General features: G+C 50.4%; 2 protein-coding genes across 4 annotated transcripts in view; one reads left to right on the top strand and one right to left on the bottom strand.

Annotated features, from left to right (window-relative positions):
* Window positions 1-261: 261 nt before the first annotated feature.
* On the bottom strand, window positions 262-13,262 carry RETSAT (retinol saturase (all-trans-retinol 13,14-reductase)). Of its 2 annotated transcripts, XM_011965786.1 has the most exons (11): window positions 12,861-13,262; window positions 9,934-10,116; window positions 9,031-9,272; window positions 8,287-8,488; window positions 7,631-7,828; window positions 4,196-4,315; window positions 2,807-2,945; window positions 2,436-2,545; window positions 2,196-2,362; window positions 1,833-1,992; window positions 262-1,577 (listed from the first exon to the last, which is right to left on the bottom strand). In XM_011965786.1, exons 1-11 carry the CDS (start codon window positions 13,030-13,032, stop codon window positions 1,438-1,440), a joined length of 1,833 nt encoding a protein of 610 aa, XP_011821176.1. In that variant the 5' UTR covers window positions 13,033-13,262; the 3' UTR covers window positions 262-1,437. The 2 variants fall into 2 exon arrangements, with proteins under 2 accessions (XP_011821176.1, XP_011821177.1); XM_011965787.1 differs by lacking the exon at window positions 9,934-10,116 and having other exon boundaries at window positions 12,861-13,091.
* Window positions 13,257-17,301, top strand: part of ELMOD3 (ELMO/CED-12 domain containing 3) — a 50,030-nt gene continuing 45,985 nt past the window's right edge. The window contains exons 1-4 of one of the 2 annotated variants that reach the window (XM_011965785.1): window positions 13,257-13,367; window positions 13,651-13,740; window positions 14,121-14,164; window positions 15,556-15,839. In XM_011965785.1, the coding sequence (XP_011821175.1) occupies window positions 15,816-15,839 (24 nt within the window). In that variant the 5' untranslated portion in view covers window positions 13,257-13,367; window positions 13,651-13,740; window positions 14,121-14,164; window positions 15,556-15,815. The remainder of the gene's footprint in view (window positions 13,368-13,650; window positions 13,741-14,120; window positions 14,165-15,555; window positions 15,840-17,301) is intronic. The other variant, XM_011965784.1, reaches the window with a different exon arrangement.

The following is a 17,301-nucleotide window of genomic DNA, read 5'->3' on the forward strand; positions in this document are numbered from 1 at the left end:
GTACTTCAAACTGCCAATACGCCAGCCCCCGACACTCTGATTGGTATTCCTTTAATTCATCAGACCCCATGTGCAATAAATGACTGAATGTTGAAATTGTTCTTCTTTGTTTGCCCAATCAGTAGATGGCCACTTTTTGTAACTTTATAATTACTTAATTTTATTTTTTTAAAGCTTATTTTGCTGTTTTTCAGTGTATAGTGTTTTACTGAGCTTCTGCAAATGCCATCAGTTTTGTTTTGTTGAACAAAAAACGTAAACTTCAAATGTTAAAGCAATGGAATCAATAAATTTATTGTTACATTAACGCGAACTACAAAGCAACCTTTAGTATATCTGATACCAAAGACATAACTGAAAAGTCATTTTTCCAAACCTTGAGCTTGCATTCACATACCCATCTAACTCTCACATGTGCTAATGAACGGCAAATGCCATTTCTGGGCTTCGCACACATTCTGTCGCTTTCCCTTTTCTGAGGTGACTTCCCTTCCTTACCCCACACCTCCCAGAGCTGTCCCCAGGTGTGCCCTTGCCTGGACAGCCCTGCAGCCTGCTTCAGCCCAGCAAAGTATTCATCTTACCAGTCCATGACCTGACTCCTGACGTTACCCTTCGCTGCATCACCCTTCCCTGCGTATTTGGAGGATGAAGCTTGATTGAGGCTCAGGTACTGAGCTCCCTGAAGGTGCCTTGATGCTGGCACATCGAGAACCAGATGCCACCCCGATCATAAGGAAGACAGACCCAGGACTTCCATATGAATTGGATATGATCATCTGACGTGCCCCCTAATAACTGATGGATCCCGCTGTTACCCCAAAGCTCCAGGCTTTGGTCCACACCGGGCCAGACACAGGCATTTCCCGTGCCCTGAAGAGCCACTGAACCCAGCACAAAAGAGATCTAGAGCTCTCCAAACCTATGGAATGGCAACCAAAACCATGTCCAGGTTTTGAGTTAAGCCTCAATAGTCTCCCTTCTCCCTCAACAGTGTAGAACTGTGCAGCACAGCACTAAGTGAATGAGAGCAGAAGCCTCAGGACAGAACTGAACCCACCAGCTTTAGCTGACAACACTGCCAGGGGTTCTATCCACCGATGGAATTTTCTCTGATCACTGAGTGAGAAGGCATGGGTGAGGGATGCAGAGCGCTGCTCGTCATGAGACATCAAGCTATCCAAGTCAATATCCTATTGGTAGGGACGGGATGTTATAAAAGGCATAATGATCTCACCTGCCCCAGCTGGAAGCAATGATTCCATTGCCCCAGACTCGGAATTGTGATTTAAACTAGGCCTGTCTTCAGGAATCAGAACCAAATCAGAACCAAATTGCCTTATATGTGCAAGGAACTAATGCAGAAAGACATTATGGGTAAGTCAAGGGAGATGCCCCAGCCATTGGGCAGATTCCTCTGACTCCTCCCTGATGGAACTAATTCTTCTTCTTCTGTGCCTGGATCCTAGAGCCAAGATCCTTAAGGTCTGAGTACAAGTTCCGCTTCAGGATGGCACTGCTGCACAGCAGGGCACCTTGCAGGGCCCCGGCCAGCCCACAGGTGAAGATATCCTGGCCTAGGAGGCAAGAGCAGAGGCCCCTGAGCGTGACCTAGGCACGCCCAGGGGAGGGTGGGGCCCTGGTGCTCTTCCCTCCACATGAGGGCCACCCAGAGCTGGCTCCAATCAGGACCGGGGCCACAGCCTGCCCAGGCAGCCCTGCTCAGGGGATGGGAAGCTGCAGGGGACAGCAGGGCCTGAGGACAGGAAGAGAGGACGTTGGGCGACGGGCCCAAGGTCTCAGGTCCTGACAACATGGGGCAGTGAGTATACCTGTCAGGTAGAGGTTGGGGATGGGGCTCTGGGCCCTCAAGGAGGCGATCACACGAGGGTGCAGGCGGCCCAGGTCATGGTCAGCCCCGTAGCAGGCACCTCGGGGAGCAGCCAGATAGAACTGGTTGGTGAGTGGGGATCCTGCAGTCACACTCTCCACCTGAGGGCACAAAGGGTGGGGCGGGCACGTGAGATCCTGGCTCCCCTCCCTCTTCCACTGTCTCCCATTTGCTGACTGCGGGTATGGGTGCCCTGTCCTTCCCTGGGGCTCACGTCGTGGGGCCCGATTCCCTTGTCTTTGCAAGGAAAGGGCAGAAATGGCACCATGAGGTCCGTCACCACCCCAAATATTTTACCCCCTACCTTCCCCTCCAGCTGTGGGAACAGTTTCATGACCACTGACATAGAGGCTTCCACAAAGGAGTTTTTGAAGGTCTCATAGTCACTGCCCCGCTTTCCCTGCAGCTCCGCCTGCCACTCCTCAAACCACTCGTAGGCGCTGGGTATGAGCATGGTCATGCTGGACCGGCCTGGGGGTCAGAGCTGACATTACTACTGCCCGGCCCCTCCCTCCAGTCCCTCACCCGGGACCCGCAGCCCCACCTGGGAATCGGTCCTCCCAGGTCGGATCCTTGGCTGATGGGAAAGCGATGAACAGAAGAGGGATGTGTTCCGCAGCCTTTTCCCTGGGCATGGAGACGTAGCGCTCCATCCTGCGTGTGACAGGAATGTGGTGCGATCTCCAGGCTTTTGTCCTCAAAACCCCAGAACCACTGCAAGGACTGCTCAGCCCTAGGGACTCCCCACAGGGGTGAAGCTGAGCCACAGCCTTGAGGTGACAAACTTCCAGGAGCAAATTAGATATTGCCCATTTCCTCCCATTCCATATCCTCTGCTCATTCTGAGTCAAGCAGGGAGGCACAGGCCACACATACACACACACACACACACACACACAGACACGTGCATCTTACGCCTGGTCCATGTCCGTGTCATAGTAAACATAGTAGTTGGTGGACGGCAGATGCAGGTCCTCCTTGGTGCCTTGCAGGCAGATGAAAACAGACATCATGCCTAAGCCAGGCCGCACCATCCCCAGCTGCTGCTTCACACCTGCCAAGGGGAGTGGGTGGTGCCTGTGTGAACTATGACCAGAGACGGCCACTCCCTGCTCCTAGGAGAGCCTTGGGGTGCCAGCTCTGGCACCTGCCTGAGGCATGCCAGGTCCCTGGCCACTCTGCTTCCTTCATTTAACTAAATATTTTTGAGGCCTTCAGATCATGTTCAGGAGGAAAATTCACAGACAAGGGAAAATTTTAACCAGATGGTGAGAGGGGGGTAGGAGGGACAGGTGACTCTAGCAGGGCTGCCTGGCCAGGACAGTATCAGTGCCCAGAGGTCCTGGGACAGGGAAGAACGGAGGTCACGATCACAAAGAGAAAGGAAGTAGCAAAGGCAGAGTCTGCCTGTGTACCATGCCTGACCCCCCTGCTCTGCCCCTTGGCCATCTCTGCCTCACCCCTTCAGCTCCTGAGAGTCTGAGAGAGGGGAGGCCGTGCAGGCTGCAGGCTCAGCTACGAGGGGCAAAGAAAGGAGAGGCTGGCACTGGTGAAACCACCCTATGCCCTGGAGACAATCACAACTCCCTTACCACCAGTCCCCATGAGGAAAGCCAGGACCTTGCTTTACCCCCCAGCCCGCTCTGCTGTGCCCTTCCCCGGTTCCTTAGTGAGCAGCTCCTGCGGCCCACCCTCTGGGGTCAGGGCTCCTTCCCCTGCTCTCTGGCTCCTGCACCAGCCAAGGTTTCCACCACACCACATCCGGAGCTGCTCTGTGCTCTCCAGCTCCCGCCCCAGCCTGAGCCCTTCATCTGGGCCCCTCTCTCTCACCCCTGCTGGGTTCCTGGTTCGCCCTTCCCAGCAGCCTCCCTTCCTCAGATCACACCAGATGCATCCAGTTACATGAAGTGGCGGGACCTCAGCCGCGGTGGCTCAGCGGCTCTGCTCCCTGTAGGCTGCCTGCTCTCCTGCTTCTCCTCCTGAGGCTACTTCTCTGGAAGCCCCCTCAACCCAGAAGGGTGAGAGGAGCTGGAGCTTTCAAATCAGACCAGCTACTCCACTCAGCCCTGCCCCTTTCAGCTGAGTGGCCTCAGGACTGTAATTAATCTGTATGGGCCTCAGTTTCCCCAACATTCAATGCTAGGGTTAGGATGACATTAGAGGCAGCCTTCTCACCTTGTTGCGTAAGTACAATCAGAGGGCCGGCCAAGAAGAGGGGAAGCATGACCCAAATGGAGCAAGTTGGCTCCAGAAGGGGACATGTTGGGGAACCTGCAAGAGGGGCAGTGCAGACCCGCCTTTTACCTGGCAGACAGCGGGCATTCCCCGGCAGTAGGTGCTCATAGGTGTTGAACAGCCCTGCGTTGGAGACCACGACGGGGCAATAGATGTTCACCAGCTCATGCCCCTTCTTCACACTGACACCTGCAGGCACAAGTGCTTGGCTGAGGGTCTGTGAGCCCCGGGGAAAGAGGAAGGCCCACGGCCCCCATGGATCTCTCTCTGCCTGTGTCCATTTCTCAGACCTTGGAGTCCAGCTACCTAGACTCAGGCAGGGCAGGCCCCTGGGAAAATGCAAAGTGAGTGAATATTTTCAAGTGCTTTCAGCCTATCCTACAACTGCTTGGGCTTACTTTTCCTAGCTCTGTACCCACCTGCGTGTGTGTGTTTGTGTGTACTCTGTGTTTGAGCCAAATCCCAGACAAAGCTCAAGGGCTAAAGCACTTCCAGTGGAAATCCAGGCCCTTTTCTCTGCTGCCAGAGTTGCTTCCAAATACTCTTTAATACTCTCCAATCGGGGCTGGGCACATTGGCTCATGCCTGTACTCTCAGCACTTTGGGAGTCCAAGGTAAGAGGACTGTTTGCTTGTATATAGGAATTCAAGACCAGCCTGGGCAACATAGTGAGACCCTGTCTCCGCAAAAAAAAAAAATTAAATTAAGCTGTATGGGGTTGTGCACACCTGTAGTCCTATCTCCTCAGCCAGACGAATGGGTTCAGCCCAGGAATTAAATGCTACAGTGAGCTCTGATGACACTACCACACTCTAGCCTGGGCAACAGAGTGAGACTGTGTCTCTAAAAAAATGAATGTCTCTAAAAAAATAAAATAAAAATCAAACCCTGCAATGATGCCTTATCCTGGATAAGAGAACCTCCGAAATCTTACAGCAGCCTGTGCAATGTGGTCCCTTCTGTGTGTCCAGCTCCATCCATCTCTGCTCACTCTCACTAAACTCCCACTAAACTATTAGGCAGAACCAATATCAAACAGCTGAGAGTCAACCATTTCTCACCTACAAAAATGGCAGTTTCTCATTGTTCAACCTAATACTTCTGGATGCCTGAAATCACTCAGCTCTTTCATGTCTCCATGTTTCTGTGCATGCTGCTTCCCCTTCCCGGAATATTCTCCAACCTCATCTGTTTGCTAGGTTCATCTCACCCTTTATTACTCAACTCCACACTGTGCCTCCAGGAGGCTTCCCCTGTTCCACCATGCTGTCTGTTACCCCCATCCTTAGCACAGTCCTCCAGATGGCACGTAAATGAATGATTTTTGTTTTTGTTTTTGTTTAAGACGAAGCCTCACTCCATTGCCCAGACTGGAGTGCAGTGGCGCGATCTCAGCTCACTGCAACCTCTTCCTCCTGGGTTCAAGCGATTCTCCTGCCTCAGCCTTCCAAGGAGCTGGGATTACAGGCTCCCAGCACTGTGCCTGGCTAATTTTGGTATTTTCAATAAAGACAGGGTTTCACCATATTGGCCCGGCTGGTCTTGAACTCCTGACCTTGTGATCCACGCACCTTGGCCTCCCAAAGTGCTGGGATTACAGGCGTGAGCCACAGCGCCCGGCCCTGGCTAATGTTTGTATTTTTGGTAAAGACAGGGTTTCACCATGTTGGCCAGGCTGGTCCCAAACTCCCGACCTCAGGCGATCTGCCTGCCTTGGCCACCCAAAGTGCTGGGATTACAGGCATGAGACACCGGCACCCGACCTCTTTTATCTCTATCTTTTATTACCTAGCACTTGAAAAACAAATATATCTGGATTGTATTTACCTCAATTGATAAATCTACCTTGCTTCCTGGACCCCTTTCAGCTAGGAGAACTTGTTCACGGACATCAGAGAAAACCTTGCCCAACTGACATCCACCTCTCTCTTACCACCCAGTAACTTATCAGTCTCTTCTACTAATGGATTCTCTCAGATCACTGATGGCCTTTTCTCCTCGATTTTTTATTTTGCACTGGGTCCCCCACTTATCACCTCCTTCAAAGGTTCCTCTGATAAATGCATGTCTATACCAGCCCAGTTTTTCCCAGGCCTCTTTTTGTCTGCTTCCCTGGCTTCTTTAAGCACCCATTAGTCATGGTGGGTTAAAGTCATGGCCTGTTCTGTTTAACAGACTCCTTCTTGCACAGACCCTCTATTCCAAGAGTAATTTATACTGGGATTCGGAGTCCCTATCCAGGTTACAGCATCAATCTGAGCCAGTGTAATAAGGTTCTAGGCCTCACTTTACAGACAGAGGCAGGGAACCTTGCTGGCCTCCATACTACCCTGTGGAATCCAAGGTTATTCATTCATTCCATCGGTCACTGAGCAGCATTTATTGAGCCTCTAATATGTGCTAAGATTTATAGATACAAAGATAAAAGACAGTCTCTACACTCAAGAAGACAATTGGCTGGTCACGGTGGCTCACGCCTGTAATCCCAGCACTTTGGGAGGCCGAGGGGGGCGCATCACAAGTTCAGCAGATGGAGACTGTCTTGGCTAACACATGGTGAAACCCCGTCTCTACTAAAAATACAAAAAATTAACCGGGCGTGGTGGCAGGCACCTGTAGTCCCAGCTACTCGGGAGGCTGAGGCAGGAGAATGGCGTGAACCTGGGAGGTGGAGCTTGCAGCGAGCTGAGATCAGGTCACTGCACTCCAGCCTGGGCGACAGAGCAAGACTCCATCTCAAAAAAAAAAAAAAAAAAAGACAGTCATAGATTACTGGGTAAATAATTTTATCTATTAAATAAATAACAAAATACTGTTCTTTGGGGACCATGCAATCCTTTATTTTTCTTTTCTTTTTTTAAAATTTTTTTTTTAGACAGTGTCTCACTCTGTTGCCCAGGATGGGGTGCAGTGGTGCAATCTCGGCTCACTGCAATCTCTACCTCCCGGGTTTAAGCGATTCTTCTGCCTCAGCCTCCCAAGTAGCTGGGACTACAGGTGCGTGCCACCACACCCAGCTAATTTTTGTATTTTTAGTAGAGATGGGGTTTCACCATATTGGCCAGGCTAGTCTCAAACTCCTGACCTTGTGATCCGCCTCAGCCTCCCAAAGTACTGGGATTACAGGCATGAGTCACTATGCCTGGCCATATTTTTCTTTTTTTTTTTTTTTTTTCACTTTTTTTTTTTAAAAAAAAAGAGGGTTTAACCATGTTTCCCAGGCTGGTCTCAAATTCCTGAGCTCAAACGATCCTCCCATCTCAGCTTCCCAAAGTGTTGGGATTACAGGCGTAGACCACCATGCCCGGCTGATCCTTTATCTTTCCTGCTTCCTTTTTATTTCTGGACTAATCACTATCCCTGGACCCTGCTCTGGGGCAGATTCTCACCTTTAGCCCCCATAAGAAGGTCAGTTCTCCTACTCCGTCTGGTCTTAGGGACACCTCAGGTCTCGTCCACACCAACCCAGGGACCCAGAAGGGCAGGGCAGGGCAGGGCTCTCACCACAGGCTTTCCCAGCTGAGTCCAGCAACACACTCTGCACAGTGGCCCTTGTAAGGACAGCACCTCCAGCCCGCTGAATCACAGGGATGGTATGGAAGGCAATTTCACTGGAACCCCCTCGGGGATAAAAGGCTCCTTTCAGGTAGTGGTTAACCAGCAGAGCGTGCATGGAAAAGGCACTGTGACGAGGGGTGACACCTGCAGAAGGAAGGAAGGGTGGTGAGCAGGCAAAAGCAGGCACCAGCACCATTCAGAAACGAATGTGGAATTCTGTGAGATAACACATAGCCCAGTCTATCCAAGGATCCACACGTTCCTCAGGGTTCAAGGCAGTCAGAAGAGACTTTCCATCCAGTCATGGGGTACCTTAGAGATCTTGGCACCAGTAGGAATATCCTCCCTGCAAACTGCCATGCTGCCAAGACCAGGGAAGACAGTGTTGGTTGAACGGAAAAATCATCCAGGGCATGGATAAAGAGAATTTTGACCAAGGAGTCCAGCAGGTGGCCGGACTTCTCATCCACAAGCTCCAGAGGGCCTGGGGTTTACACTGCTCCGTATCAGTCAGTCAGGCAGGGTCAAGAAGAAAGACTGAGAGACGAGAGGGTAGCCCTTCCTCCTCCAGAAGCTGCCCAGAGCCCATGGCCAGTACCCACCGTAAGTGGGGAAGATGTAGCTGAGCACTGCCTGGAGCTCAGAGGAGGCCCCCAGCTGCTGCAGGACCTCAGCCAGGCTCTGGGTGGATGCATGAAGGAATGGAGAGAAACGAGTCAGCAGCCCACACCTGTCGAGGAGCTGAATCACGGGCAATGGAAGGAACTTCAACAGGATGGCATGAGTGACTCCATTGGATACCACCTGGGGGAGTGAATGAGGAGAGCAGGCCTCACCTCTGGAACCGCTGTGACAGAACTGCTATCCCCATAGCCTGGACCAGCCCGAGGATCCAGCAACACTTACCCCTGACTGAACTTTGCTGAATTTGAATTTTTTAAAAAAATCTATACTCTGTGAATTTTTCCTGTCCTACACTTGGATGAGTCCTTCTTTTACTTTTTATTTTCCTGCTCAAATTCCTTTTCAAAAATCCCAGTCTGGTCTCGGATGAGTAAAAAGGAGTAGTGATCTGATGTCATGGAAGCCAGCCTAGTCAGGGAGGAGAGCAGGGCATCCCTGGAGGCCAGGGGGACAGCAGCAGCCGTGCAGTCAAGGCTCCAGAGAGAAAGAGAGAGACACAGAACTGGATGGACTCGGGTGGAGGCTGAGCTAAGAACAGGTATGACTCTTCCTCCCTTCCTGCCTCTCCCCACTGCACTCTCCACCCCCAGTGCCTCCACTAATAATGAAGAAAGTCAGTCTTGTCGGGAATAAACTCTGGGTCCTCAGCATGTCCATGTTACCTTAACCAGCTTTATATACTTGTCAATGATAGCTTCCTCCTGTGGAAACTTCTCTTTGAGGCCCTGAATGTAGGCTTTCTCTCCACTGTACATGGGGTACTCCTTTCGGCCATTAGGCCCTTCCAGTACCATGATGTCAAAAGGAGAAGACATGGGAGCCCAGTCCAGCTGCCCTTCAGTGATCTGGTCCAAGATAAAACGGCCAATGCTGCCCTCCTCCATACGCCCAATGTAATGGATTCCTGTTGGGAGATGGAAAAACAAGGTAGTAAAGGCATACGAGGATTGAGCCCTGGAAAGGTGGCTGAGGAAGTGAGGTGGAAGAGGTTATCTGGCCTGGCCAAGTTCATGCCCAGAGTGAGCTGCCCACCCTGTCTGTAGGGAGGTGTCACAGCAGAAACCACCAGATCCCTGCCCGGCTCAACTCCCAGTAGCTATGCTGTCACATAAGAAAAGTGCCCAGAGGCTGGGCACGGTGGCTCACACCTGTAATCCCAGCACTTTGGGAGGCTGAGGGAGGTGGATCACTTGAGGTCAGGAGTTCGAGACCAGCCTGGCCAACATGGAGAAACCCCATTTAGTCTCTACTAAAATACAAAAAAATTAGCAGGGTGTAGTGGCCCACTTGGTGGGATTACTGAGTGTAATCCCAGCCACTCGGGAGACTGAGGCATGAGAACCACTCGAACTCAGGAAGTGGAGGTTACAGTAAGCTGGGATCACACCACTGCGCTCCAGCCTGGGTGACGAAGTGAGACTCTGTCTGAAACAAACAAAAAAAGTGCCCAGAGAGAAGACGGCACTTCCAAAACAACAGAAATGCTCAGTATCACCCCACAAGGGCTGCTCCAAGCCTCTTCAACATATAGCCATGCTCCCAACCCTTTTCCACACAAGCCTTACCTGTGTCAAATTCAAGGCCATTCTCTCCAAAGGTATGACAGGCGCCCCCTGCCTTGGTATGTTGTTCCAGCACCAGGACTCGCTTGCCAGCTTTAGCTAGAATTGCAGCTGCAGCCAGACCCCCAAAGCCACTGCCAATTACCACCACATCCAGCTTCTCCGGCACTCGGCTGACTGAAAAAGCTACAGCAGAAGGGCCAAAGGGTGGGTTTCTCAGGTAGGGGCAGGGAAATAGCAAAGATAGGGAAACCAAAGAAGACTACTCTAGCTTGTACAGTGCAAGAAACCTCTAGAGCAGTTTGGCATGGAACTCTTGACTAACATGTTTCAAACATTTTACCTGGGAATACTCAGAACCAGCCAGGCAGATTTGGGGTTTTGTGTTTTTGTTTTTTGAGACAGGGTCTCACGCTGGCCCAGGCTGAAGTGCAGTGATGTGATCACAGCTCACTGCAGCCTTGAACTCCTGGCCTCAAGCAATCCTCCTGCCTCTGGCTCCCAAGTAGCTAGGACTACGGGTGCATGCCACCATGCCTAGATAATTTATTTTTGTTTTTATTTTTATTTATTTTTGAGACAAGAGTCTCGCTCTGTCACCCAGGCTGGAGTGCAGTGGCGCAATCTCCGCTTACTGCAAGCTCTGCCACCCGGGTTCACGCCATTCTCCTGCCTCAGTCTCCCGAGTAGCTGGGACTACAGGCACCCGCCACCACGCCCGGCTAATTTTTTTTTTAATATATATTTTTTAGTAGAGAGGGGGTTTCACCGTGTTAGCCAGGATGGTCTCGATCTCCTGACCTCATGATCCACCCGCCTCGGCCTCCCCAAGTGCTGGGATTACAGGCATGAGCCACCGCGCCCGGCCTGTTTTATTTTTTATAGAGACAAAGTCTTGCTATGTTGCCCAGGCTGGTCTTGAACTCCTGGCCTCAAGTGATCCACCCACCTCGGCCTCCCAAAGTGCTGGGATTACAGGCATGAGCCACCATGCCCAGCCCACAGGCCAGGTTTCTTTGGAAGATGCAGGGTCTGCAAGCAACAGTGGAGTAGCTGGGTCTTATGGTGGCTCTTCCAGGTCCTGATGGAAAGGCTTGGGCAGGACAGAACTGCTCAGAGGCTGCAGCTCTGAGAAATCACAGCACCAGCCTGTCCCATAGGGAAGGTCTGGGGGCACTGCTGAGGGAGGCAGCACCTTCTCAGAAGACAAAACTGGATAGCAAGTGGTGCTATATGGGTACTTCCAACACAAGATCTGTTCTTTAAATCACTGGCAAAGAACTGAGATCTGGGATGTTTCAAGATACAAGAGAACTTGGCAGACTGCTTATTTTTTGAATGTTTTTAGAGAGATCAATAGTAAAAAAAAAAATTTCATATGTAAATATATAAGATAAATATATGAAACAAGTTTCACAATGCAATACTTAGTGGAACTACGTATAATGCACTCTGATATTTTCTATTCTACTGCATTCTAAAATGTTAGTTGTGACCCAGCACGATGGTTCACGCCTGTAATATCCCAACACTTTGGGAGGCCAAGGTGGGCAGATCGCTTGAGGCCAGGAGTTCGAGAGCCTAGACAACATGTTGAAACCCTGTCTCTACTAAAAATACAAAAATTAGCTGGGCACGCACACCTCTCGGGAGGTTGAGGCACGATAATCACTTGAACCCAGGAAGCGGAAGTTGCAGTGAGCAGAGATCGCACCACGGCACCCTAGCATGGGCAACAGAGCGAGACTCTGTTTCAATAAATCAATAAATAATGCCAGTTGCAACTCACTAAATTGATTTCATAGCCCACTAATAGATCACAACGCGGTTTGAAAAGCAGTTAAACTAGTCATCTCATTTTTAGACCAGCCCAGGTAGGTGCTAATGGTTATGCAGCAAATTAGTGACAGTTCAAACTAAAACTCAGTTCTCGGAAGTCCAGATGATTAGTCCTTCCACTTAGAACAGTACTGTCTCCGATTGTGCAGCAAGATATGACACGGAGAATTCTAAAATTCACAAGTGAGAGGGACTCTGTAGAGCAAACAGATGATCCATTATTTTTTAAAGCAGCAGAACTCTTTAAACCCTAGAAGCAACCACAAAATATATTTTAAAGATGAGAGTGGAGAGCAGGCTCTGAGCCTGAGGCACCCTGTTGAATCTCTGCCAAAGTTTCAGAACTAGGGTTCAATCCTTACCACTCGAGACCATGCAAAGCCTGTTAAATCACCGGACGGGCAAAATGCAATTTCCTATGCAAGTTGGGACACATTTCTGTGTTGTCCCCCACACCCCTGAGCTCTCATGGGAGGGTAGGTGAAAAAGTTAAAGTCCTGGAACCAAGTGGAGGAATGTCTCTTATCAGGTCCGTGAGCTGCCGGGATTACAAGTGGCAGGGCGGGTGCCAAGACCTTGCAAACCAAGGACAGTCACCGCGCCCTTGGGACTACTATTCCCGGGGCCTGCTAGGGCGAAGGCTATGGGGCCTGCTAGGGCGAAGGCTATCGGGGCCTGCTAGGGCAAAGGCTATCGGGGCCTGCTAGGGCGAAGGCTATGGGGCCTGCTAGGGCGAAGGCTATCGGGGCCTGCTAGGGCAAAGGCTATCGGGGCCTGCTAGGGCGAAGGCTATGGGGCCTGCTAGGGCGAAAGCTATGGGGCCTGCTAGGGCGAAGGCTATCCGGGCCTGCTAGGGCGAAGGCTATCGGGGCCTGCTACGGCGAAGGCTATCGGGGCCTGCTACGGCGAAGGCTATAGACAGTGTCGGACACTAAAGCAGGGCTCCTCCCCGTGCAAGGAAGCCCTCCCAGTACTTTACATATGGGGAAACTGAGGCCCGGGTCTGGTAGCGGCTGCCTTGGCAAAATGAGAACCCAAACCTGTGAGAATGCCTGAAGTGCAGCCCCGGATCCCAGGGTCCCTCCTACTACCTTGTTTGAGAACCTTCTTCCTGGCCTCCTTGTCAGTTACCAGAGGCGCTGGTGGCCGTTTGACATCTTCGGAGAAAGGATTCGGGGATTTGCCAGAGAACAGTCCCGAGTAAACTTTGCAGACGACGGCCAGCAGCAGCACGCTCAGAAGCAGCACCAGCGGAAGCCACATCTCGCCCGCCTCGGGTCGGGTAAATGGTACAGCTCCGACTGCGCTTAGCCTCTAGGACTGTGGCTCCGCCCGGGCTAATTCGCTTTTCAGTCAGGAGGCGGAGGCAGCTTTGAGCACTAATTAACCAGCCAGCCAGCCAGCGAGAAGCCAGCAATCTGGTGACGATTGACCCTCCCGGCTCCCCGTACTTCTTTTGCAGCGCATGGTTTCCATTGTCTACTGGGAAATGTAGTTCTCGGGGCCAGGGGAGACGGCACGGAAGAGGCCTGTGCGCAAGAGCAGATGAGGCCTAGCAGAGGCGGCGGGATCCCCAAGTTTGGAAAGCTGTGTTAAGGGTGAGGACGCGTTAACACCTGCCAAGGGGTTAACCCCTTTGATAAGCTCCCTAACCCCTTTGATAAGCTGGTTGGTGCCTTTGTGGAGCTAGCAGCCGGCCTGAGGAGGGAGGGAGAATGTGATCCGGTGGAAACGATCACTGCAGGGCGAGACAAGGCCTAGAGTTATAAGACTAAGAGAGAATCCCGACTGGGAGATAGGAGTCTTGAGTTCTGGTCCTGACTCTGCCCTGGACTCGCTGCCCTGAGGTGTTAGATTGCTTTCCTCCTCTTACGCCTCCAGGCAATGCGAAAGTTCTGTCCAAAGTCCGCACACAACCCCTGTCTGACTGGGTATCTTGAATTGAAATCTCTGTTCTGCGCATCACAGCCGGTGAGCCTGTGGCTCTGTGCCCCTCAACATGGCCCATAGGTTTGTCCTGGGAGCCTGCCTGGGACGGAGTCCTTTATGGCGGGTCCCTAATGACACCCCATCCGTGGGGAACCTGGGGGACGGGGAGCCGCCTGCGGACGAGCACGGTGAAAGGATCAGCGAAGGGCCGGTCTAATTTAAATTCCTATGCAGAGTCTAACCTCCAGCAAGCAGTTGAAGAATCATACCCCCTCCTTGCCTAAAGTGGATGCACAATGAATACTTGATTTGAGAAGGATCCATTTTTATAGGAAGGCCGTTAACTTAGGTCCAACTATCAGGAACTTGCCTTTGTGTACTTCCTTTTTTGACAGTTGTTGCTCTTTTCTTCTCTGATACAGACAGTGACTGTCCCTACTGAAGGCCCCAGCAGTACTCCAGCCAGGTGTGGAAAGCTGGTCACGATTCTACGCTACTTGGTTCATTTTCTACACAGCAACAGAAGAACCTTCCTGAGACTGCTATTACCATACCCGCCTGTCATCTTGCCAAGGCTGGCCAATGTGTGTTTTGGCATAGGCTGTCATGGAGGCCATGGTGGAGGAAAACGAAATGGGGGACAGATGTTGAGGCCCCAAAGGCCACAGTGAGAACAGTTCAGTTCCTGAGGTGCCAAGACAAAGGGGGCACTGCCCTGCCCCCAGGATTACAATGAGCCACATGTCCAGCCCAAGAGCCAGGAGGTATTCTTCCTCTCAGTGTTAATAATCAAAGCATCCTGACACCAGCAGCCAGTTCTTATGGAATCCTGATCTTTATTACCACAGTGGAGGGCTGAACTCGTAGAGAGGCTACCCTCCTTCGTTAGTCACCCAAGCCTGTGAACTATGATGTCAGTTGTATGTGGGCCATCTGCCCACTCAGGATGCAATTTTTGATGAGACAGACATGCCAGATGTCCGATTCCCCCGTGATCAGGTATGAGCCTTGTCCAGCCCTTTTCCTCAGGGAAGCAATGTCAGATGAAAGACTTAGAGTTGCCCAAACTGGCTAGTCAGTTTGTACTGCCACATGTACAGTGTTGGTGATAACTGAGAAAGGTTAGAACATTGTGTTGCATTTTGAATTTCTACCATCGTTGGAACCAGGTCTAGTATTATCAGCCCCAGACCCAACCTGTGTGTGAGGCCTAAACAAAGCCTGAGCACTTCAGCTAAGATGACCCACCAAGGTGCCACCTTTAGCCTAACCCCTTTGATAAGCTGGCCCAGGTGCCAGTAACTCCATTGTCAGAAACAGACCCCATCCCTTCTAGTGGTGCTGCTGCCTTTTGGGCACAGAATCCAGCCCACAGACCCCTGCATGGTTCCCTTTTTGCCGTCCTGTGACATGGGTAGTAAGAGGGAAGCATTTGGCTGAGGCAACTCGTTCATTCAGAATAAATTCACAGCTGCTTAAATTTTGTCAACAGGCGGGGCACATTGGCTCACGCCTGTATTCCCAGCACTTTGGGAGGCTGAGGCGGGCGAATCACGAAGTCAGGAGTTCGAGACCAGCCTACAACATAGTGAAACCCCGTCTCTACTGAAAATACAAAAATTAGCCAGGTGTGGTGGTGCACACCTCTAATTCCAGCTGCTTGGGAGACTGGGGCAGGAGAATCGCTTGAACCCGGGAGGCAGAGGTTGCAGTGAGCCAAGATCGCACCACTGCACTCTAGCCTGGGCAACAGGGCAAGACTCCATCTCAAAAAAAAAAAAAAAATTTGTCAGCAGAGGCATAACTGAATGATGAAACCAGTTTTCTTTTTCAATGTCCTTTTTTTCTTTTGGGCAGAGCTGAGGCTTCAAAGACCTCAGAGGACTTCTCTCAGTACTCACAGAAACCTCCTACACCCTCAGATGGCACAAAGGGACCGTTTTCTTACTCTTAGTCTGAGTGACTGCCAAGAAGGAAGGCAAAGGTAGAGGAACTGGATCTCTGGCTCTCCACATAGCTTCTGATCTCAGACCTTATTAAAACCCTTTCTGGGCCCAAAGACAAAGCTCACATGAACAAATGATTTTGAGTCATGAATGAAAAATCTTGCTTGAGTCATGAATGAATTCAGAGATAGACAGGTAAGCATGCACTCTTATTTGGGAAAGATGGTGTTGATTTGAGATATATCGTTAAGTATAGTAAGAATATATTAAGAGAATATGAAGCTTTAGAAAAATTTAGAAACACTCATTATAATTCTCTTTGTTCGATAAGAAGGAGCTTCTATTCACCTCAGGGTCAATTGCTTTTCCTGATAGCTTGTTTTCTGACTGAGTTATGAGATTTTTGTTTTCTTTTTGCTTGGGTAGTGGGGAGAATTTCATTGAGAAATCACCCTCAATGAAATTGATTTGTATTTCATTGATTTGGATCATTTACCTTACTAGCCTCTTCCCTTTGAAATGCTTGCTTTGGCCTGATCATCCTCAGGACTCAGTTCAATGTGATGTGATATGTCTTTGTATAAGCTGGGCACCTAACCCTACATGCCTTACCTTTCATGCTACCTTGCCCACCCAAAAACGGTCCTAAATGGTGGCTGTGGGATTCAGTGGCCAGACTGGGACAAAGCCTTTGCTTTGGGTCTCCGGAAAGATTTTGTTCACTGTAGTAAGATGCGAACTGTTCCAAAGAGGGAAGTCTTTGGACACTGGAGGGGACTGAATTGGAGAAGGAAAGGAAGGATGAAATGAATACCAGGTACACAGACCCCTGCAGGAAGTTGTTCAGCACAATGAATCACCAAATATTTTAGAGATAAAATTTCAACAAAAATTTGAGACAAATATTTTGTGCTTAGTACTGTGCCAATGGGTGTGAAACATATAAAAGAAATATAAGAGCCTGGGCACAGTGGCTCACACCTGTAATCCCAGCACTTTGGGAGGCCGAGGTGGGTGGATCCCCTAGGCCGGGAGTTGGAGAGCAGCCTGGCTAACTTGATGAAACCCTGTCTTTACTAAAAATACAAAATTAGCTGGGCATGGTGGTGCATGCCTGTGATCCCAGGTACCCAGGAATCTGAGACAAGAGAATTCCTTGAACCCGGGAGGTGGAGGTTGCCGTGAGCTGGGGTTACACCGTTGCACTCCAGCCTGGGTGACAAAGTGAGACTCTGTCTCCAAAAAAAAAACAAAAAAACAAAAAAACAAAATAAGAGAAGGTCCTTATACAGGCCTTTTGCAGAGGAACTTTTGCTGTATACAAGGGTTACTGGACTTACGGGCATGAGACAGCTTTGTAGCCCCAGCTAGTAGGTTGCCTTGAGTAGGTGGAATTGACCTTGATCAGAGAAGAGGGTGAAGGTGTATTCTCAAGGAAAACTACATGAATGAAGGGATGGAAGTGAGAAGAGGATCTGCGGCAGGTGTGTTAATTGTATTACAGTGGGAAATCGTAATGTTTAGCCATCATGAGCTCCTTTACCAGGGAGTTTGGTCAGCTGTGGGGTGTTTTGGCCTCCATCCTTGCTCTGGAACATGAAGAAATGAAAGGTATGCTTAATGAGCATTAGTTGGAAACGGAAAAAAAAAAAAAAAA

The sequence above is a fragment of the Mandrillus leucophaeus genome, unplaced genomic scaffold (assembly GCF_000951045.1).
Source record: "Mandrillus leucophaeus isolate KB7577 unplaced genomic scaffold, Mleu.le_1.0 Scaffold737, whole genome shotgun sequence".
Classification (NCBI taxonomy): domain Eukaryota; kingdom Metazoa; phylum Chordata; class Mammalia; order Primates; family Cercopithecidae; genus Mandrillus; species Mandrillus leucophaeus.